Raw genomic sequence first — 21,854 nt, 5'->3', positions numbered from 1 at the left:
CTGTAACCAGGTCTGCATTAACTGTCTGTAATCTAAAGGCAAACACTCAACGAACACAATTTTGTTTTTTATTGACTTAGGAATTAGACAAATTCCGACTACACCCCCAACATAATCACATATCCTCTCTTGCATATGTAAGCAAGTAAAGCATTTAGCAGCACTTCCTATTATATTGGGCCCAGATTTGACCCATTTTTTGACAAAAAGCTTGCTAAAAGCTGTCTATCTAAGAGAATACGGCAACTAACTGTATTTATAATCAAACATGTGCAATACAATTTTATTTTTGCTTGAACCAACTGACTATAAATCAAATAAAAATATGTGTATCAGAAATAAGATGATTAATTAATTTGAATATAGGGGTATCCCGCATTTACACTTTGAAAACATATGTTGATGAATGAACAGTTCATTTTTTGTTCTTTTTCTTCTTCAGCAAATAATAAAAATTATATACTATAGTTGTCAGATATAGTTGTCTCATTAAATGCTCTTGTAAGAGTATTTAGAGTGTGATGTTGCCTGGAGGGCTCTTTATTGATGATGGGCCTGATAATGCTGATTTAATTGAACACCATTAGAAATACGCATCATGCTTATACAGAGTGTGAGACACAAACACAACTTACAAATGACAGCAAACCTAACTGAATCTGGTCTTTGTGAAAATGTAGGTGGAATTATGCCGTTAGTTAACCAACCTTTAAAATTTTGAATAACTTCACCCTTTCATACGCGAGTGAGTGTTTTTTTTTTTTTTTTTTTTTTTGGGGGGGGGGGGGGGTCCGCTCCCGCAAAAATCCATCAGAGTGAGAACTCTTACTGCGGCTCCTCCTCCTCCACCTCTCTGCTCCAAGTCATAATGCCTTTGACTGGGCTCGTCAGATTACGTCACCGTGCCGGGGGGAGGACGGGGAGGAGGGGGAGAGGCGTTGGAGCGGAGTTTCGGTCGGCCGTCCTCCTCCAAAGGTAGAAGAGGGTGTGGACGACATTCACCTGTCCGACGTCGCCAGGTGCGGTCGCGGTGAGTTCATGTCGGTCGTGTTAATCCCCTTCGCCGCGGGACGTTAAACGCTGGCTTCCCTCCGGAGCAAGGCGGAGAAGGCGCTGAAGGTAACGAGCCAGCCTGGAGCAGGTCACCGGGACAGGCGAGCCCTCGGCGGTCTAATGTTAGCTGAACACCGCCGGACTCCTGTCAGCTAACACTACCTTAGTGCTGCCTTTAGGAGACAGTAACTGCGGCTTACCTCATCTCATCAGCCGGATTTATGTCTCATGGCAGCCCGGATAATAAAGTCTAGGTATCCAAGGTTACAGGAAGTTACAGCTCGAGCGCTGAAAGTTACATTTGCCAGCTAGCGTTACTCAAACGCGTCACTTTGCAACAAGTATTTGAAACACACACTTTATGTAGGACTCTGGGTAAGTACTGACAATCTGCAGTTGTGAGTTGTTTAAATATAACGTATATCCCCTTTTGACAAACCTGGCAGGCGCACTCAGTATGTGCCTGTTTAATTGATTGAATTGTGCAGAAGCACAGTCAGACCTGAATTTGTTGGATAAACAGGTCGAACAGTTTGTCTGAGAAACATGGCTTCAGTTGAGCAGCCTGTTTAGGCCAGCTAATATTGCTCATGGACGTTTGGTCCTGCCCTCTCTATGCCATCTCATGATATCCTTTAATCCTCTGCCTTTCTAGTTCATCTTTGACTATTTAAATTATTATTTTGCCCCCGCCCTCTCCAGGATGCTAAGAAGATCCTGACTAGGGGCCCCAACATGAGTGTGACGTCATGGTTCCTGGTCAGCAGCTCTGGCACACGCCATCGGTTGCCACGGGAGATGATCTTTGTTGGCCGGGATGATTGCGAGTTAATGCTGCAGGTCTGTGTGTCTATTTGACAGTGTATGTGTGAGCTAGTGTGTGCTCACTTGCCTGAAGTTTGCGTTTACACAGCAAACAACGGCGGAGTGTCACATGAACCCTAACTGGTCTTCCCTGTAATCTGTGAACACATGCTCGGGATATGTTGCATTACTCTTCACTGATGTCTGACAGTACAGCTAGCCACATAAATGTGTGAAACAGCAGTGGGCGACTTTTTACTTTGTGGTTGTGCATTTCTGTGTGTAACCTGGTGACAGTGCTTTCACACAAAATTAGCCCTGACAGCCTTTCAAACATGGATTGGAAACACAGGCAAAGCATTCCACCCTTTTGTTTTTCCATGCTGTGTCTGTTATTAGCACAATTGCTTTGTGGGCTCTGTATAATGCCTTCCCTCATATTTTTTTTCTTCACTCTGTATTTATATCAATGAAAGAGGAATGTTGCTTCAGAAGCAGTTGTTTATGCTTTGCTAAGTCAGTGTGTTGTGCTCAGAAAAGCACTGCCAACTACAGAGGTCAGATTGAAAAGTTAGTCATGTTCACAACGAGGCATCGCCCAATCCAGAAAAAAAACCTCAGTTTTTTCCAGTCTGAAATGATGCAGACTTTTTTTAGTGCTCTGCTTAAGTGCTCAGGACTACTTGCTGACTTGGCACGTGATCAGTTTCTCCACCAGATTGTCTTTAACACTAGTAGTTTAAGTTTTTCTTTTGTTTGAAGCTTTTTGCATTTTTCCTTTTCAAACCAAAGTTGAATGTCTGTGACATGAGAATCCTGTTTGGCTTGAATAACAGAGATTGAGTTTAAGTGAAGTTAGATCAAAAGGTATGGCTGTGGGCCTCAACTTGAATGTTTGGACTCTATAGGGCAACTGTGTTTCTACTGTCATAACCGATAATTACACCATGTGCCTCCTTCATAAGTGACTGCAATTGCCTATAGTTGAGTTGTGTATTTATGTCAAAGTGTCGAGCACTATTGTAAGGGGTCAGTGAGAAGCTAAAGTCTATTGATGTGGAATTCCTAAAGTGACTACACAGTTAACCTAATCAAAAATGTAAACTCGATGATAAACACAACTTCAGGCAGTACAATATTTTCAAGAAGTTGTTTCAAAGTCCACTGATTGATAGGACAGCACATGCAGAATGAGGGTGGTCATTTTGCAAATGAGTTTGGCCGTCACCTTTAAGCTTTATGATTTCTTTGATGAGGAAGCCTAGAATGCTTTATGAGCAGAAGTGCGTCAGTTGGAATTACTTGCTGAGATTATAGTTAATTACCTATTTACAAGTAAACTGCACATTTTTCCTCTGCTCCATTGTTTGAGTTATACAAGCAGAGTTTGGCAGGTAGGCACCAAATGTTAAAGTAATTTGCTATTTAAATATATCAAACTAAGAGCCAATTGATAATATGTTGATTGAGCAATTGTTTAACTGACTAAATTTTCCAGCTCTAATTAGTTTTTTCCCTTTACTTTTGTGGCAGTCTCGTAGTGTGGACAAACAGCATGCTGTGATCAACTATGACTCAAACACAGACGAGCACATGGTGAAGGACCTCGGCAGTTTGAATGGGGTAAGTAAGTCCATCTCGAGTGTCAGACAACCTGCCTCAGCCCAGACTGATAAAAGCCTCTGGGCTCCCCAAGGTCTGCTCTCTGTATGCCAAAGAAGGGGACTGTTAGTTGAACAGGGGTAATCGGGAGGCCTTTTTTTCCCCTGCCATTCTTCCTTTTTCTTACTCTTTATGCCCCCACCACTCTCAGTCCCTTCACTGCTCTGTTGCCACCTCATTGCACCATTATCCCGATGAAGCCCAGAGTTGTGTAGTAGGAGAAACTGTTCATTGTTCCCATAGAGTGTTTCTTTTGGCCTTAGTTACTGCCGCCAAACTAATCAGAGCAGAACAGTGTTAGGACCTGTAACTGAAATCCAGCATGCCCATGTTTTCTTCTCCACTGATCTCCATTTACTCTGGATAGAAATAAGCCATTTCCTCCACTCACTGTTCTGCAAATGTTTATCAGCTTCCTTTAATTTCATACATCTGAAGAACTAACAGCTTCTAACTAATTACTAGTTGGTTAAAATGGTCAACAATCTTTTTATTCCCAACTGACTGATAAGCATTCCACAAAAGCTGAGACTGCCATTGCATAACACCTTAAGCTCATAAGAGTTTCAATGTGCGGGTGGACTAATTTTTAATGGGAAAGCGGCCAACAGTGAAGCACCTTACAGTGTCTGGGTATGTGCCACTTAACGAGCAGTGAAAATAATTTGGTATTATTTGTCTTTATTTTACAGACATTTGTGAATGACCTAAGGATCCCAGACCAGACCTACATCACCCTGAAGCTCTCAGATGTCATTCGATTTGGTTATGATATCTTTTTTTTCTTTCACTAGTTATTTAGATTCATATCATATATTTGGGTTAACTTAAAATGAATCAGTGTGATTGTAGGGTTAAATTAGTTTGGGGGGGGGGCTAGGGTTAGGGGTAATACACACTTTCCTCTCTTTGTATGGATCAATTTAAGTTTTCATTAGCAGCTCCGAATGGTGAAATGGGCCACTGCTTGACAGCTGCTTCAATCACAAAATTTTCAGCATTCTTTTTCTCTTTCTGTGGTCTTCTTATCCATCGGCATGTTAATCCCCTGTGCGTTTTCAGTCAGGGGTTTTAGATTATGATCAGCTGTGAATAGAAAATCTGCTGCAATCTTTGCGCCTCAAATCAGAAAACTCACAAATTGTGAAATGTAGTTTATACAACTGGGTGTAAATTGTTTAGAGAACAGAGACATTTAGGATTGCCCCTGGCCAGAATAAAAACATACGTATTGTGTTTGCGGCACGATGTTGCACGTTTCTAGGAGCAGGTCATGATTCTAGCTTGTTTGAATTGCAGTATGTTTTGCTGCTTATCTGTATTCCTCTATCTTGTTAGGAGTAGAATAAGTTACTTTTGACCTCTTTCATTGACATGAGCTCTACAAAAGAAACTTCTTACTTACCATACTTTGTGTGTTGGAACTTCTTTTCTGTGCCACCAAATATATTTACTGAGCTAGACCTAAATATTAGCTGGAAGAGTATAAATAGATGTAGAGCACACAGTTACACAAAATGTAAGACAAGTTTTTCTACTTTAACTCTTCCTGCACATTCTCATGTATATATCTTGGAGAAGAGTCAACACAAGGTTCCAGAGGAGGCCCTTAAGGTGAGAAAAACAGTCTATTCCATTTTATTGGCTGATCAGTGTTTATAATGTTGGCCAAATGCAAATTACTAAAAACATAGCTGTAAAAAAAAAACATTGCTCTCTCATTCTCAGACAGTTACTAACATTTCTTTAAATGTGGTGGTGTTGGCCAGATGGCTCATTTTCAAAGTCTGACTCTGTGAGCTCCCAGGTTAATGTTCTTCCTTGCACTGTGTATGTCTGTGGACAGTTACATCTGTACTGATTGTTGTCAAGCGATCTGTCACATCCTGCTTCCCTCCTGTCTCTGTGTGTAGCATGAGAAGTACACCAGCCAGCTACAGCTCAGTATGAAAGCTCTAGAGGCCAAGGCAATTGAAAAACAGCAGCTCCAGAGCTCAGAGAGGAGCAAAGACCCTCTTTCCAGTGCCAAACTTCAGGACAGGGCTGAGCGAAGAGCCCACTCACTCACAGGTAAACAACTGAAACTGCACCCATACTCCATAATAGCAGATATTAACAGGTAGGCAGTTGATAGCCCCTACATGGTAGTTAAATTGTAGCCTGAAAGGAACTGATTTCACTGTATTTGAATATCCTGTTCACTCAAACAAGGAAAAGGAAGTTACTGTGTCTCCATGTGCTGCACGGCTTTGGCTGTAAATCCCTTGATAAGGTGGTTGTCTTCTTTTATTACAAGCTTCCCTAGTGTGAGATTAAGATGTCATGTGAGCTGAAAAGCTGAAGCTATAAGCTTATGGAATCAGTAAAGAAATAGCTCTTGGTATCCTGGAGTTGGCAGAATGTGAATACAAAAGTAAGGCCAGACAAGCTGATGGGTGAGGAGTTAAGGACAACCTGCCTTATCTCTGTCAGCCATGTCTGACTGTTGACAAGAGGTGAGGTGCTTTGAAGTGCACTGATGCTGGTTGAACATGCGTCACGAAAGAATTAGAAAGGTGTGTGGGATTTGTGGTGCCAACTTGGCACTTATGCCAATGTAGCTGTTTGTGAATTTGTTGCTGCCTATATTTTCACTAGTTCTCACACCCCCTTTTCTGAAGCTAAATCCTGTTTTACTGGTGACAGTGAAACAGGCAGAGAATTGTTAGTTTGAGACACATTTTTATGAATGAAAGTCATTTACACTGACAAACCCAGCTGTCGTTGATTTAGCAATTCTTGTGCTTTCTTCTCTCTAATGGTCCATATGAGCTTAAGGAAAATTGGTGCTGGTGCTTAAAATAGGGGCCTTTCCAGCACTAGGCTCACAGCCCTCAGCATGCCTTTCAAATTTGTCATTGAACTGTGAAACATTTGGAAAATATTTGGTAAGCCTCCTTCAGTGAGGCGTCTTGTACTAGGTTTGAAGTGTTGTTGTATCTCCTGTAGCTACATGCTAGCGCTTTTTTGCTGAACATGCTCAGTGGAGTGTTGTTTTTCTAGGGGCCATAAGCAAATGTCTACTGTGTGGCAGCAGCCTGTTGTCATGGCCTAGTCCATGAGATAGCAAATGTACTCACATGATAAATGTACAGTGTCAAGAAGATAAGGATAGTGTTTCATATTCTGCCAGAAAAACTTGTGCTGCTTAAAATAGGTGGAATGTGTTAGATTTTTCTTGCAGATATATATATACACATAATTTTGTACTCTTCAGCTTGTTTGCACTGACACACCACTGTTGACTCCATGTAAATAAATTCCCTTATCCTAAAGCTGCAGCCTGGCAGCCTTGAAGCAATGTGTTTTTGTTTTTTGTCTATTGGATGCTTTATTTTGATATTGGTCTTTTCCTTGCATCCCACTATTTCTTTGAGTTCCATACATTTCTGTCACTAACTTTAGTGCTCGGAGAGCAGTTCAGTGTGTATCTTATTCTGTGTGCTCTTGCTTATTTTTCCCTGCAGCTGTACAGGATGTGGACTGTGTCCAATCCTTCAGCTGTCTGCAGGGCAGGACACTTCAGTTGTACAGTATGCGACTCATTCCGTCCTATTTTACTCTGCCAGGCTTATTAAGTGTTTTACTAGGGGCATGATATATATTATTAATTTTTCCCAGATATAGCACAAATCAGCACTACATTATTCTAAAGTTTTTTTTAACTTAACTGTATTAGTCCAAATAAGATATTAAGCATGGAAAACTGGTGTTTTGACAATATATTCTGCATAAACTCCACGTTGTTCAATTCTCTTCAGCCCTGTTTTCTTTAGCTAAAAGTAGAGCATTGAGTAATGGGGATGGAATTGGTAGCATGTCTTTCTGCCTTGCACGCCACTGTTGATTTCTTATTGTGTGTGTCTAAGGCAACAGCAATGAAGTGCTGTTGATTCTTTGGATTGCAAAGCCTTCACATTAAACCACTAAGATCGTATTTAGCCTAGCTATTGACCAGCAGCATCCAGATTATCTGTTAAATAGCATATAGGCTGTCTGTGTGGCTGTGTGCACTGGCAAAACGGCTGTTCACCACCAGTTCAGAAAGAATGTCACGGAACTAAACCTTCATTTGCCCTTCAATGTGGAGTATACCAAGACCAATGTGCAAACTATGTCAGACAGTACCAAATAAGCTCATTTCGACTCACTGGTTGTCATATATACTGCATTGTGTTTTCTTCCTTTGAAGTTTAGGGTTCACTGCACTTCCACTCCCATAAGTGGTTTGTGTCATGCAGTTTATATCCCGGTTTGACCCTCACTTCTCTCTCTCTGTGTCCCTGTAATGTATGGGAATTACAAAAGCCAAAAGGCTACAAGCAGTGCAACACTCATACCATCTGAGCTCCAATCTTATGTAATATATTCTTGTTGCAAGACAAAAGCTCAGACACAGCCATGTGACTTACATGTACTTGTATCCAAAAAGCTGTATAAATTCAGTTCCTTACTCAGATCTCAGTTCCTTCTGACCTGTCCTTGCTGGATCTGAGTGTGTCCATGTGGCTAATGTTGTGTGTTTGGCTGTGTCTGTACTTGCGTCTGTCTGTTAGCTGGCACAGATTCTCCATATCCAATATCCAAGCCGACTCCTCTCTACGGCCAACCGTCATGGTGGGGGGAAGTTGAGGACCCAGCCAACAAAAAGGTGGAAAGAGGTGGAAAATCACCAGAGCAGGACTCTCCAGGTGAGTGAAAGAATGTTGGGTTTTCTCTATGTACTCAAGGCCCCTGATTTTACTAATGGCATTTGTACGATGTTTATATAACATGTACTGCACCGTTATATATTTTGTAATTGTACTGGATGTTCCTGCATGTATGAATTAGAAACCAATTTATAATGACATGTTTTTCTTTGACACTGCTATCTGATACCCTTTGTGGGTCACTGAGAGATGGATGGTGTTAAACCCAAGGCAGGCGTCTGGCTGCCAGTTGTGGATTGTTAGCCAGGCCATACCATGCCAGGCCAGTGGGCACTGCCTGTCTGCCTCGTGATGGATTATGACCCTCTAAGCTGCTGGAGGGAGGTGGGGGGTTGATTGTTGGGCACATGTTTCCTGGGCTGAAACAGATTATTCCTGCTCAGCTACCTCTTGCTGGACTCTACTAAACTGATATTTGACCACATCCAGCTGGCACCAAAAGACCAAGTAGCTGATTTGTCTAACAGCTGGAATCTTTGCATCATTTGTGGCTCCCAATTTTGATGGAATGTGTGACATTGACATCCCAATTGAACTTTTATTATTATTATTATTATTAGTAGTAGTAGTAGTAGTAGTATTGATGATGATGATAATAATAACAATAATAATGATATGTTATTATAATATATAAAACATAACACACTATTTGTGACCAGAAATATAAGCTTAAAGAGGTGAATTAAAAACTAATACCATTCTCCTATTTGTTGTTACTAATTCATCATAAAATGGTGTCTTCTGATTTCCTTTAGAGTGGATTATTTAGAACCATGACTGGTGTGTATCTGTGTGTTTACTTTGACATTAATACTTTTTATTAACAGAACTGGGGAAAGATGTGTCCAAATATGCATCCAACTGTTTCCAGTCAGACAGTCAGGCCAAGTCTATCTTCCCATACCGCCGGGAGCCTAGTTACTTTGAGATTCCAACAAAGGAGTTCCAGCAGCGAATGGCCAAAAAGCTTGAATCACAAGTTCACGAGGCTCCAACAAAGGACACCCCAGATCCCCCGCAGTGTGCACCTTCTACACTCACACCCCCAGTTGTCCAAAGCCATGCTTCCTTCACCATAGAGTTTGATGAATGCACACCAGGGAAAATGAAGATCAAGGACCATGTGACTAAGTTTTCTTTCCGGCAACAGCGAAAGCCACCTTCCACAGATGATGTAACCACACCCACGGAAGTGATGTCACCAGAAAACAAAGTAGCTGATTGGCTGGTCCACAGCACTGCTAGCATGATGAGGAGGAAGTCACAAGCCGAAGACATGCACAGTACAAACAGTGGCCCGTCACAAAAGACCACCAAGGGTAAGTCAGTTATACAGTTCTGATAATGTTGACCAACATCTACTCACAACACTCACTGAGTAATGTTCAAACTGGCAAGCTAACTTCTTGCCTTTCCATCATCAGCAAACACCCATGAAGATGTCACACCTGCAATCAATGGAGTGGGTTTTCTGCAATCAGAAACTCAGATTGGATCCCAATCATCTCCACAACCTCTGAGAGCCCCCCCACAAAGCTTCACCTCTCCTGACTCTGAGAAACGCTTGTCTTATTCTCCTCCAGATTCAGAGTCCCTTTCCAGTCTTGGTAAGACTGAACCTCACCAGGCCTTTGTAATTGAATTCTTTGATGATAATCCAAGAAAGAAGCGCTCTCAGTCCTTCACGAATAACACTAACCCACCTGAGCAGGCAGGCCTCAGGGTCCAACTGGAAAAGACAAGGAAGAACACAAGCCCAACTGGGGAAAGACAAACCCCATCTTCAGCCTCTTCTACACCCCCAACCCAACGTTACACTGTCCCTCTGAAGGACTCTTCTTCGACAGGTCCTCAAAGAACTGGCTCTCTACGAAGGGAGAAGACAGAGGACAGAATCAGCACCAGCTGTTCTTCCCGTTCTTCATCTTCTATTGTAAAACCTTTTCACAGTGTGGGCCGGAAATCCAAACTTGGCCAGGAATTTACAGCTGAATTTCTAAAGCAAACAAAACAGGCCTCTCCTGCCACCTGGGAGAAAAAAACATCTAAAACAGAGGCAGTAGTACGATCCCTGTTTAGTCCCACTACATCTAACGGTCCCTACCAGCCCAAGACTTCTTCTCCTGTCCACAAGCCTGTTCCCCTCAAACCCCCTATGATGCCCCTGGAAAGTCATTGTGTGGAAGTAAAGAGCCCTCTTGGTGGCCCCAGAAAGGAAGAGGAAGACAGTCTGAGCGATGCAGGAACCTACACGATTGAAGGAGATTTTCAAGATAATGAACTAGAAGAGGCAAGGAGCAAGATTGACCAGGTAAGTTGTTCATACAATTTTGTTTATTCTAAAAACATGCACAATGTTACTTAAAGGCTATTAGCAGTCAACAATTTGTTGTTGACTGCTAATAGCAATGTGCAATGGACAAAGCACCACTCAATGAGCCATTTGTACACTTATCCATTTGCAATGCTTTGTTCCTGACAGGTTTTTGGTGTTGTTCAGAGCCCAGAGCGAACCAGCCAGAATGAAGCAGAAACATCATCAGCATTTAGGCCTGTTGTTGGTCAGGGCAGGGAGCAGCATAGGCAGAGTAGGAATGGGCAGGTGAGGCCAGTTCCAGAGCAGGGACAGAGTCTGGTGAAGATAAACCTTCCTACTAAGGGTGGGATCATTGATTTGAATGAATGAGTAATCATATTAACACCAGTCCTAAAGACAGTGAAATAAGGTTTTTGGTCAGTTTCACAAATCAGTATACATTTGTGTCGTAATTCGCCCTTTTGGTATTTCTGTTCTTTTCTGTCCATCTTTGGATTTCTTGATTTGCCTCCTCTTTTCTTGTAGGTTGTGGGCCCTGTTTTATTTTTAATTAAAATTTTCTCTCTAAACCAAAATAGAAATAACTTTCTTCTAGTTTGTCATGCTTACTCATATACAGATGATGTGTGGTATCTTCTGATTTCCATGAAATTAACATTGTTTCCTGTATGTTGAATAAGTTGTATGTTTTCTTTCAGGTGCAGCCAGCAGGTGCAGTGTTACAGGGAGCTCCTAAGTGGATGTCTTGCTGGGCCAGCTTGGCAGACAGCTACGCAGAGTCTGGTCCCTCATCTGGCCTCTTTGACATTCCTTCCCAGATGGAGCTGTCAGGAGGGGGTAAGCCACCTGACAAGGCATCAGTGCATTTGAAATGATAATGAGAAACCCTGATGAATATGAATGATATTCACTTTCAATGTATGTAGTTAATATGCATAACTGTTTCACTTCAGCGCAAGCTACAATCATCCACAAGGCCACGCTCAGCCGTAACCATGACAAGACAGACTCAAGAGCTCGACGCACCCTTCCTCAGCCACCAGTAGGGGAGAAGAGTGATATTCCAACTCCCAGCATTCATGTTCATTATGACACATATTCAACATTTAATCTAGAAAAGAGTAGATCAGAGCCCCCCAAGTCACAGGATGGCATTCACAGGTTGTCAGTGCAGGATGATGTAGAGCCTGACAGCCTGAGTGATGCCAGCAAGTCTGATGACGGGTCTATCATAGAGCTGAGGAGGAAACCATTGTCTGATACAGAAGATAAAGAAAACAAAGATACTATATTCCCAGCCAAGTCTACAACATTCTACATCGAGTCAGAGGACGGTGAGTCCAAACTAGAATGTGATGACTCAAAATCCAGCACACCTGACACTGAGAGAAAACAAAAAACATTCTCAACAGCCACCCTGACAAGACCAAAATCTAACCAGGACACTGGAATAGTCAAGCAAAGTGCATCAGCACCTGTCCTGGGCCACAGGACAGAGAGCCCAGTGTCCAAAGAGGGCACAGTATCTCCATTAATCAGACAAGAGAGCTTCACTAAGGACCGGCCTAGCAATGCCAGGCTGCCAAACATCTCTAGCCAGCCAGCTATAAAGGATCAAAAACCAGAATTTTTTCAGGGAACCTGTAATCAGGACACTCATTCTTATCTCAGAGAGACAGAGAATGTTCTGGCTGTCCTGGAGGCCAAACTCCAAGCAGGACAACCTGAAAGTACCCCTTCTCCAATAATGGACTCTCTTTCTGGGGAGTCTGATTTAGATACCTCCAGCACAGTCAGCCAGCATAGCAGTAAGACCAAGCCAAACACAGTGACAAAGAAACTCTCTACGAGTGGCCTCCGTAGAGAGAGGTCCTCAGCTAGTATAACTAATCAGGACTCAAATAACCAGGCCTCGTACTCAGAAAAAGAAAATCACCGTTATCAGACTACAGCTACCAAAAATAAGACCGAGCCAGTCAGGAGGCCTGTTGGACTTAGGCGGAGTGTTGGGAAATGTGGTTCCACAGACCTAAGTGACGACCCTCACAGCTTACCTTACTCTGATCAGGAGTCTAACACGTATCAAAACCGCAGGAAGTATACAGTGCCCCTTCAGAAGGAGGAATCAAAGAACTCCAGACCTTCCCAGGCCTTGAGTCGTGCCAACAGCTTGTCAGCCCCAAGACCCACCAGGGCATCCATGCTACGTCGCGCTCGTCTGGGAGAGGCTTCAGACAACGAGGGCACGGAGACAGACAGGCAATCCCAGGAAGTGGGCAACATTTCAACCAAGCAGCCTCAGGAAGCCAAGAAACTCTCTAGGCTGGATATGTTGGCAATGCCTCGTAAGCGGACAAGCTCATTCAACACACCCAGTGACACTGAGGTATCCTCCACCCCACAGTGGACAGGCAGAAGCATGGGGTTCTCAAACCGCAGCACAGAGTACGGTGGCAGCTCTGTTCGAAGGGCCTCTGCTCCAAAAGGTGTTGAAAGACAGCAGAAGCCTGCACCGAAGACGCCAATTACTCGTGGACGTTCAAGCAGTGCCAAATATACCACCAGCACAGCAAGTAGGTGTGATATAGTTCCTTTTGATGCATTCAATGTCTGTAGTTTTTGGAAAAGTGCCATTTGGGAATCAAGTCAATTCTGACTTTCACTCACATCAATGATACTAATACTCACATTAACAAATTTAAGTTTTCCTTCATCTCCACGGTGTTCTCAAGCTGCTTGTGGAAACATGATCTCGTGTTTATTTACAGTGATGCTGTGAAGATATTGTGGATAAAATGAGCACTACACAAAACTGTTTTCACCACGGTATTATGGTCTGGTATTCACCTTCTGTACTGTGGAAGTCAATAACTCATTTCAGTTTGAAAATGATTTTGATGGACAAAAAAGCATTGCAAAGAATAAGTTAATAATGTCGAGATGAGGACTTCCACAGCAACTTTCCCTTTCTCTTCTTTGGGGAAGGATTTGGTGATTGTATCTGAAATACCTGGTGGTGTTTTTCTTTCCTGATTTCTTTGATGGCGTTTCTTTTTCTGTCCTGTTTTCTTCTTTCTTCTCCATCCTTTGTAACTCAAACCAATTCACAACAACAAGGCTCCAGGAGGCGACAGAAAGGCTCTGACTATACCTCTACCTCAGATGAGGAGTATGACTCAAACAAGAGCACCCCTAAACACAAACGCTCCCAACCTTCCTCAGCTTCCCACAGCCCACGCAATCAGCCTCATCCACAGCCGGTGGCCACCCTGCGTTCAAAGTCCCGCTGCAAAGATTCTGAGGAGGAGAGTCACGAAGGAGACGCTTTCCACAACTGGTCCACTCACAGTGCTGAGATTGCAAGGTGAGACAGAAAATATGCTGGGTTGAGTATCACAAATCCATTGTGGATACTATGCTTTCTGACTTTCACAGCTGCTGCCTCTACAGCATTTTTGTCATGATACATGATTATGTCATAGACAAGCTACACATAACAAAAAATGTAAAGGAAATCAAATAAAATGAACTTATAATAATAGAAAATTACATTCTTGCACTCACTGGAGAATGTTAATCCTGTGTCTGGCAGCCATAACACAAGTTCCTTCTCTGTTAGGCTGAGTCAGGATCTGGCGAAAGACCTCGCTATCTTAGCCAGAGAGATCCATGACGTGGCAGGTGATGGTGATCCACAGAACCCTGCAGTGGAGAGCGACACACCTGTCTCCACAGTGACTGCTCACGAACAGGTGCCCCCCCAAAAAAAGGAAAAAATCACATACTCGGTGCAGCTGCTTTTTAATTAAAGTCACAGAGGCATTACATCTCTTTCAAATGACTTAAACGTGAACTGACATGATGATTTTCTCTTATTTCTGATTGGGCCACAGCTGGTTCAGCATATCCCAGAGGCTGGATTAAACTACCAGAGAACCCCGCCAAGTTCCCCATCTACAAGAGAACCTGAGCAGGGCTCAAGTGACCACGAACACAACTCCAGGCAGCGAACTCAGAGTAGAGATGAGGTCTGACGCAATATGCAGCTTCACCTCTTTCTTGAGTGCCTTTTATACTGGCACTGGTGAATCATTCTAAAATGTATCATTTTTTTTGCCAGGTCAACGTGGACAATCAGTTGTTAAATCCAGTGTCTCAGATTGTAATGGTCATCAGAGAAAACACAGAGCAACTTGCTGGCAAAATTAAGTAAGATGTGTACACATGCACACGCACATTCTGTACTTAATCTGATGGAAAACTTTATCAATCCTGTCTGACAACCAGACTGCACTGAGCCAGTAATCAAAGACAGTAATTAAATTAAAATAACTGAGTGAATCAGTATACAGAATTATGGTTTGACTGACCATATAGGACTGAGACAACAGGGATGTAATCCTCTGAGTAGAAAAGGTACAGAATTAACGCAAAAAAAAATCAGATTTTTTTTTCTTTTTTTTTTTTTTTCCATTTTTTAAACCATTTTTCACCACAATCAAAACCTTGTCAAATGTTGAGCAATATGTCTTGTAAAATCAAAACTGGGCAAAAAAATCAGTTCAGGTGGCAGTAATCTGTAGTCATACAGACACTAGACAGACACAGGTCTGTTGTGGTGAAGAAGGAGTTGAGCCATAAAATGAAGCTCTAATTTACTGGATCATTTTATGTTTCGACCCTCACCTATGGTCAGGAGCTGTGGGTAATGAAAGAGTGAGGTTGTATCTGGTGAGGATGCTTCCTGGGCGTCTCCCAGTGTAGGTGTTCCGGGCATGCCCTTCTGGGAGGAGACTGAGGGGCAGACCCAGGACCCCCTGAAGAGATTATATCTCCCAGCTGCCTTAAGAATGCCTTGGGATCCTCCTAGAAGAACTGGAGGAGATGGCTGGAGAGAGGATTGCCTGGATTTCTCTCCTGAGAATAGTGCTCCTATGACCCTAACCTTAACCCTCCACACAGATAAATGGTTGAAAATGAAACAAAGCAAAACGGATGCAAAAATGTGGATTGTCCCTGCAACTTGCTAACTTTTTTAACTAACAATTGCACTTGGCATTAAACACGTAGGGTACTGTTCCAGGACAGAGGGGACATCTGGGAAGAAGTTGAGGCAAAGGTCAATTCTGAGAATGATGTCCCTGCAGTCAAGACATCCAATGAGGTGCGTGATTTTCTCTTTTGTATGTTTTCAAGCTAAATTAATATTAAAAATGCTTTTTGGTTGTGCTAATTGAGACATTTTGTTTCAGGAAATCATCTCTATTTTGAAAGAACTAAGGAGAGTTCAGCGACAACTGGAGGGTGAGTCACATTGGTTATTAACAGTGAGAATGTAAATAATCATTGTTTTTGTAATACTCTTGTCAAATCTGTTTTTTGTTTTTATTTATCCAGCTATCAACACAATCATGGAGCCCAGTCGGCAGCCTGAAGCATCCAAAGTCTCAGTTTCTGCCAGCTCATCCTCATCGGGAGTTTGGACCTCTCGATCTTCTTCCTCACGAGACTTGAGAAAAGTCCACTCAATATCGAAGCGAGGTGGCGGCCCAAGGCCCAGTGAGAGTGTCAGGAGAGCAGCTGTGACACCAGACAATATGAGAGAGGGATATTTGGTCTGAGGTCTGAAGCAAACACAGTGCTACTGTCACCCAACACACAGGTGCCAGATTGTTATGTGCAGACCGAAACCAACAGGGTGGAAGTGAGACACACACAACTGTACCTGTCTGCTCAAGCATTTACACTACTGCACCAGGAGCACTTCAAACTGAAACTGTGCTGTAAGACACAACAAAGCCTGCACGATAGGTTTTTGAAAGTGTACGCTGTGGCAGGCCTGCTGATAAGCTGATGACTTGAGGACCTATCCTGCCTCAACTGTGAAATCCCTAAAATCTAAACTTGATTCTGTTTTAAGATTGTTTTCATTATTTCCCAAGGACATGACCAATATTGTTGATTTCTAAAGCTCATTAAAATTATTTGGTTGAATTGAAAACCGTCCTGAGCTTAACTGACTCGGGGAAAACTATTTACAAATCAGATATGTGTTAATGTGAAAATGTACATTTTTGAGAAAGTGATATTGAATTGATATTTGTTTTATGTGGGAAAAGATGCAGTAGCACATTACACATTTTGGAGCAACGTGTTTGTTTCTTCAGTAAACCCACGTCATTATGTTTTGCTTTTTTTCCCCCCCTTTGGTATTGTTTTTGCTGTCTTTTGATTCCTGGAAGTGAAATGTAAAATGTATTTATTGACGGTGTTGTGAGAGACACTGGGTATTTTGTATCCAAGAAACCATGGCAACATGAGAGAGAGCCAGTAGACTCTAGTGCGAGACCAATTCATCTTTCAGTACGTTTACTACTTGCCAATACTTTGCGTATTAATCTGTTATTTCCCAGTGAAAGAAGTGTGTCCAGGGTCTCTGCCTATTCTGCCCAGGTGGAGGTGAAAATTCCTCAGAATAAGTCATAATGAAAGTTTTGGCTGAGTCCATGGCTGAATCATCTGGCACAAACGACTACAAACACAAACACTAGTAGTCAGTTTTCAAGCGAGTTTGTGCTTTTACCTTCTGTATAGTGAGAAACTGGTGTTGTCCTCCATGCCTGAAAAGCTCAGGTAAGTCTGAGAGTTTGACAATCATAAAGCAATGGACATTTCCTTTATCTGTGTTTGTGGTCAGCTCTTCATGTGTGTCGTGTGAAGAGCTCAACAAGTCACAAGGTCCACACATGACAGAATTAATGTCTTTGTTTTTTTTTTTTGTTTTTTGTTTTTTGTTTTTTTTTTTTTGTAAATAAAATGATAAATTGTATGAAACTGTAAATCTGAATGTTAGTTTATGATACTCTCTTGTTTGGTATGTAAATATCTAAATATATCTATACGTCCTACAGATTACCTCTAAATATTGCACTAATGTTAGCGTTATCCTCTATACCTGACATCTTGCAAAACTGAAAGCCTTCACTCTACTGTTGCAGACGGTAAACGGGGAAGGGAAGAGCAAGACAGTAGACCAGCAAGTTCCCATTGCAGACTGTACATGTGATTGTAATTGGAAAGTACCTATAAGTGCCACAGAGTTGTGTGGGGATATTGTTTCATACATCTAAGCGCAGTGGTTGTTTACAAACCTGAATGTTTGTCCATTCTTGCGCAAAGTATTGCTGCTATTGCTGTTATTGCTGCTATCCATCATCTGTGGGATAGTATTCCCCCTTTTCTTTCCTTTGTAAAATTTGTGGTTCATTCTTAAGATTCAGTTTCTGTTTCCCCAGCCTTTTCCAAAGAATGACTGGGATCTCTTTATGTCTTGTTAGGTGGTATTTATGTTTGGTCGTACGTCTAACATGGTAGATGGTGATTCCAGGTTTGGATTTGTTTGACTTTTTTCAAATAAATTTGTTTAGCGAAGTTATTTACTTGCCCCTTTGTCACCTGTTTTTTTCACTCACAGTTTTTTTTTTTTTAGTATGTCTGAAAACCAGAAATGAAAGTAAAAATGGGAACTGTGCTGTTATATTCAGAAGCAGGATGATCACTTCAGCTCAATGTCAGATGAATGCAGAGGAGAAAGCCGTCTGCTTAAAACCCTTTCCAGTAGCCAAGTAACATCTGCTTTGTGTAAGTTGTTTTTGCTTTCAATACTTGAAAACTATTGGGAGAATTACAGCTAGAATAAATAACTAGAAAATGTGTTCTCTGATCTGTAATAATTGATCTCAGTGATCTTCATTTACAGTTTATTTTGTTCTTACACAGATGAGTAGTGTTTGAAAGGAAAATGCCTACTGCATATACAAGCCTTCATGACGGTTCTGTTTCAAATAAAGGGGTAGGACTGCATCACACACTCACCCAGCCAATCCAACTATTCTGTGTGTCTCGCTTGTCTCATGCTTGGATTTGTTTTCCTGTGAAACTCTGTGTTGTTAGAGGTCGACCAGCTGTGTGACATTAGCTGTGGTTTTGGGCTGTCTGCTTGTTCTGGGGATTTTACTTGCCATCGCTGTTCTAGAGAGACCCCCGCCACCTAAAGATCATGAGATGCTCCCTCAGGACGCTGGCGGGGCCAATGTCTCCATGGACCAGTGCAGGTAACGATACTATTAAGATGTTCAGCGGCTGTGTGACTGATGGAGGCGGATGTAGTTAGTTCACTCTGACTAGTGGTTTAACTGAGTTCACGTCTTTATGAAAGATATTGTGACTTTAATGTAAACATTGTTCTCCTGATTAGAGATGAAATAATCAAACTCAGTCCAAGAACTCTTCTCCTCAGAACCTAAAATGTACCCAACAAACCTTAATAACCAGGCGCGACGTCACAGAAAAGACACATGTAAAACAGCATGACGTGCTAAAATAAATTATACTTTATATGTTTACTGATGGCTGAACATTTGTTTTACTTATGTCACATGAGGAAGTTCAGAGTAATTTGTTAGTGAACCTGCTCTAAATTTGTACCACAATTTTCTTCAGTTTTGTTTCTGGAGGAATCAAATAAATGTCTGTTTTATCTCTCAGCATGGCTCTTGTGGAGAGTATTCCCCAGTATATGAAATTTGAAGCCAATGCAACATTCGGAATCCCCCTGGACCAAGTCTGGAAAGATCTAATCTCCTTGGCAGCAGACCAAGTGGATGTGGTCTCTTTTTACTGGACATTAACTGGAGAAGACATCAATGTTAACTCCTCCTCTGACATGCCTGTGAGTTGTCAAATGGAGACAAAGATGTGAAAACACATTAAATGTTGGTTGAATGTGTTGTAGCATTCTTGGTTCATGTTTGACAGGGAAAGGATATCCTGAAAGAACTTGGGGATTTGCCCTCCAGGAACGTATCTGTCCGAGTGGTGATCAGTGTTCCAACAGTTAGAACAAACTCCACAGATTTAGATATTTTAAAAGAGAAAGGTTTGGAGCTAACTAATCCGACACTTAACATTCAGTATTGATTTTTGAGTTGCAACATATTGTCTACATCAGTCTTTCTCCATCTGCAGGTGTTCACGTGAGGAGGGTGAACTTTGGACGCCTGATGAAAGGTGTCCTTCACAGTAAATTCTGGATTGTTGACAGAAAACATGTGTTTATTGGAAGTGCCAATATGGACTGGAGAGCTCTAACACAGGTGAACCAGAATACCATTCAAAAATGCTAACCTTTGAACACGAGAGTAACAATTTAATTTTCATGTTGTAGGTGAAGGAAGTAGGAGTGGTCATCTACAACTGCTCCAGTCTGGCACAGGACCTCCATAAGATCTTCCAGTCCTACTGGGTTATGGGACACCCCAACAGCACTCTGCCAAGGCCATGGCCTTCAAAGTATGACACAGCCATCAACAAACACCACCCCCTGCTGTTGGAAGCTGATAATGTCTCCAGCAGTATTTACCTTTCAGTGAGTTCCTAGTGTCTCAGTTCCTTTTTTGCTGCATTGTGTATAAATATAAGGTTCAGTCAACCTAAAAGCATCCAGCTGCTAACACCTGTTTCATTAATTATTTTTTTTTCGGTAGAGCTCTCCGCCATCTTTCTGTCCTCCATCAAGGACCCAAGACCTGGAGGCGATTCTCTCCATCATCTCAGAGGCTCAACACTTCATTGATGTGTCTGTCATGGAGTATTTCCCCACCACACGCTTTGAAAAGCCTCTGAGGTAAACAGAGGCTTACACCAAGAATAGCTAATGTTCAGCGTCCGTCAACAACATTGCTCTGTTGTATGATTTTGTCTCCTTGGGTTCTTTCATCCAACAGATACTGGCCATTCATTGATGATGCCATTAGGATGGCTGCGTTTGAGAATAAGGTCAAGATACGGATGCTGATCAGCTGCGGACGGGACTCTGATCCAGCCATGCTCCCCTTCCTTCAGTCTTTGGCCTCATTGGACAGCCCTCAGCACAATATCAGCATTCAGATGGTAAGACACCACATTGAATGACATGTTTGCTGTAAACACAACATCTGCATCACTGGATTTATGGTCCTCATACTTACTGATCATTCTCTTTCCAGAAATTGTACATTGTGCCTGTAGGAAACCAGTCAGATATTCCATACTCCAGAGTCAACCACAATAAATACGTGGTGACGGATAAAGTGGCCTACATTGGTGTGTATTACATTAGCTTGGGATTGGTACACATTTCTCAGACTCTTTTAGGACGACACTTGTGTGTGTATGAGTTAAAGGTTAACCTTGTTGCTTTTACCTAGGTACTTCTAATTGGTCAGGGGACTATTTCCTGACCACAGCTGGAGTGGGCCTGGTCATTTCCCAGCAAGCTCCTCACTCTGTATGGAAGACCAAGGCCCTGCAGAGCCAGCTCAAGGCAGTTTTTGACAGAGACTGGAACTCTGAGTTTGCTGTGCACCTCGCTGACCTTGGGCAAAACCCAGACTGTTCTCTATCAAGATGATAGACGCATCACACACACACACACACATTTTTATTGTTATTATTATTAAAGCTGTATTTGTGGTGTAATTGTCATGTACATTACCCCTAGATTATCTTTATTTTTTTTCTCTGCCTCAAAAGAAACCACAAAAAAAAAAAATGTTCAGTGACGTTACAGCATATATATATATATATATATATATATATATATATATATGCTGTCACGTCAGATGAGCAAAACATCAGATTTTTTTTTTTTTCATTATTGGCATGTAGTGTTGTGATTGTTGAATGTATGACTGGCAATAATATATTTAAAAAACTGTGTTGTTTCCATACTTAACACTTATTAACGACAGCTCTGATATTTTTGTTTCAAGTAATATTTGAGTCCAGAGTCAGCCCTTGGCAGTGATCACAGGAGTGGTGAGGATGCCCTTGATTGCTGGCCATATGCTGCTGTGTGTTAGATGCTGGAAAACCAACTGTTCCTGTGGTTAGGCCAGCATTAGTCATCAGGGTGACGGTGGCTGGATAGTGACATTGATCAGGGCAGGAAAAGAGGCAGTAACACATGGGGAGGGTCAGGTAGGACAGATGTGATAATACACCATGGTAGCTGGGTAGGCCGCAGCCCTGAGCAAGTTCAGCCATGGTGGTCCACTTCAGGGTTAGGGGTTCTGGTCTTTGTGCCACAGCAGTGGGAATGAATCACATCGCTGTATGTTTTTGCAGTTCTTCGTGTAGAAAAAGTGTTCACTAACCGCAGAGATGTTACCCTGCAACGGGGCTCTATTAGAAATGTTACTTTAGACAAAAAATATAAAACAAAAAAA

At 42.1% G+C, this 21,854-nt stretch overlaps 2 protein-coding genes across 7 annotated transcripts; both read left to right on the top strand.

Moving 5' to 3' along the window:
- Positions 1 to 909: 909 nt before the first annotated feature.
- Positions 910 to 18,022, top strand: cep170ba (centrosomal protein 170Ba). Of its 6 annotated transcripts, none has more exons than XM_029493554.1 (19): positions 910 to 1,030; positions 1,756 to 1,893; positions 3,391 to 3,480; positions 4,212 to 4,290; positions 5,075 to 5,133; positions 5,433 to 5,589; positions 8,115 to 8,249; positions 9,098 to 9,589; positions 9,695 to 10,581; positions 10,753 to 10,872; positions 11,286 to 11,424; positions 11,541 to 13,160; positions 13,705 to 13,951; positions 14,207 to 14,375; positions 14,481 to 14,615; positions 14,708 to 14,796; positions 15,658 to 15,751; positions 15,840 to 15,891; positions 15,985 to 18,022. In XM_029493554.1, exons 2-19 carry the CDS (start codon positions 1,789 to 1,791, stop codon positions 16,206 to 16,208), a joined length of 4,893 nt encoding a protein of 1,630 aa, XP_029349414.1. In that variant the 5' UTR covers positions 910 to 1,030; positions 1,756 to 1,788; the 3' UTR covers positions 16,209 to 18,022. The 6 variants fall into 6 exon arrangements, 5 of the variants coding, with proteins under 5 accessions (XP_029349414.1, XP_029349416.1, XP_029349415.1 ...); XM_029493556.1 differs by having other exon boundaries at positions 932 to 1,119; positions 13,810 to 13,951; XM_029493555.1 differs by having other exon boundaries at positions 932 to 1,428.
- On the top strand, positions 17,841 to 21,220 carry pld4 (phospholipase D family member 4). The gene is made up of 12 exons (XM_029493573.1): positions 17,841 to 17,974; positions 18,077 to 18,228; positions 18,367 to 18,439; positions 18,541 to 18,701; positions 19,135 to 19,318; positions 19,405 to 19,525; positions 19,615 to 19,742; positions 19,814 to 20,014; positions 20,133 to 20,272; positions 20,373 to 20,538; positions 20,634 to 20,730; positions 20,835 to 21,220. Exons 3-12 carry the CDS (start codon positions 18,389 to 18,391, stop codon positions 21,035 to 21,037), a joined length of 1,452 nt encoding a protein of 483 aa, XP_029349433.1. The 5' UTR covers positions 17,841 to 17,974; positions 18,077 to 18,228; positions 18,367 to 18,388; the 3' UTR covers positions 21,038 to 21,220.
- Positions 21,221 to 21,854: the final 634 nt, after the last annotated feature.

Source organism: Echeneis naucrates, chromosome 22, assembly GCF_900963305.1.
Source record: "Echeneis naucrates chromosome 22, fEcheNa1.1, whole genome shotgun sequence".
Taxonomy (NCBI): Eukaryota; Metazoa; Chordata; class Actinopteri; order Carangiformes; family Echeneidae; genus Echeneis; species Echeneis naucrates.
This window is presented reverse-complemented; position numbering and strand designations above follow the sequence as displayed.

Coding starts and splice junctions, on each gene's coding strand:
- cep170ba (XM_029493554.1), top strand. CDS start 1,789: ATGAGTGTGACGTCATGGTTCCTGGTCAGCAGCTCTGGCACACGCCAT. Junction 8,250..9,097: donor ACCAGAGCAGGACTCTCCAG/GTGAGTGAAAGA, acceptor TTTTATTAACAG/AACTGGGGAAAGATGTGTCC. Junction 15,752..15,839: donor CAGTCAAGACATCCAATGAG/GTGCGTGATTTT, acceptor ATTTTGTTTCAG/GAAATCATCTCTATTTTGAA.
- pld4 (XM_029493573.1), top strand. CDS start 18,389: ATGCCTACTGCATATACAAGCCTTCATGACGGTTCTGTTTCAAATAAA. Junction 18,440..18,540: donor GTTCTGTTTCAAATAAAGGG/GTAGGACTGCAT, acceptor CTGTGTTGTTAG/AGGTCGACCAGCTGTGTGAC. Junction 20,731..20,834: donor GGATAAAGTGGCCTACATTG/GTGTGTATTACA, acceptor GCTTTTACCTAG/GTACTTCTAATTGGTCAGGG.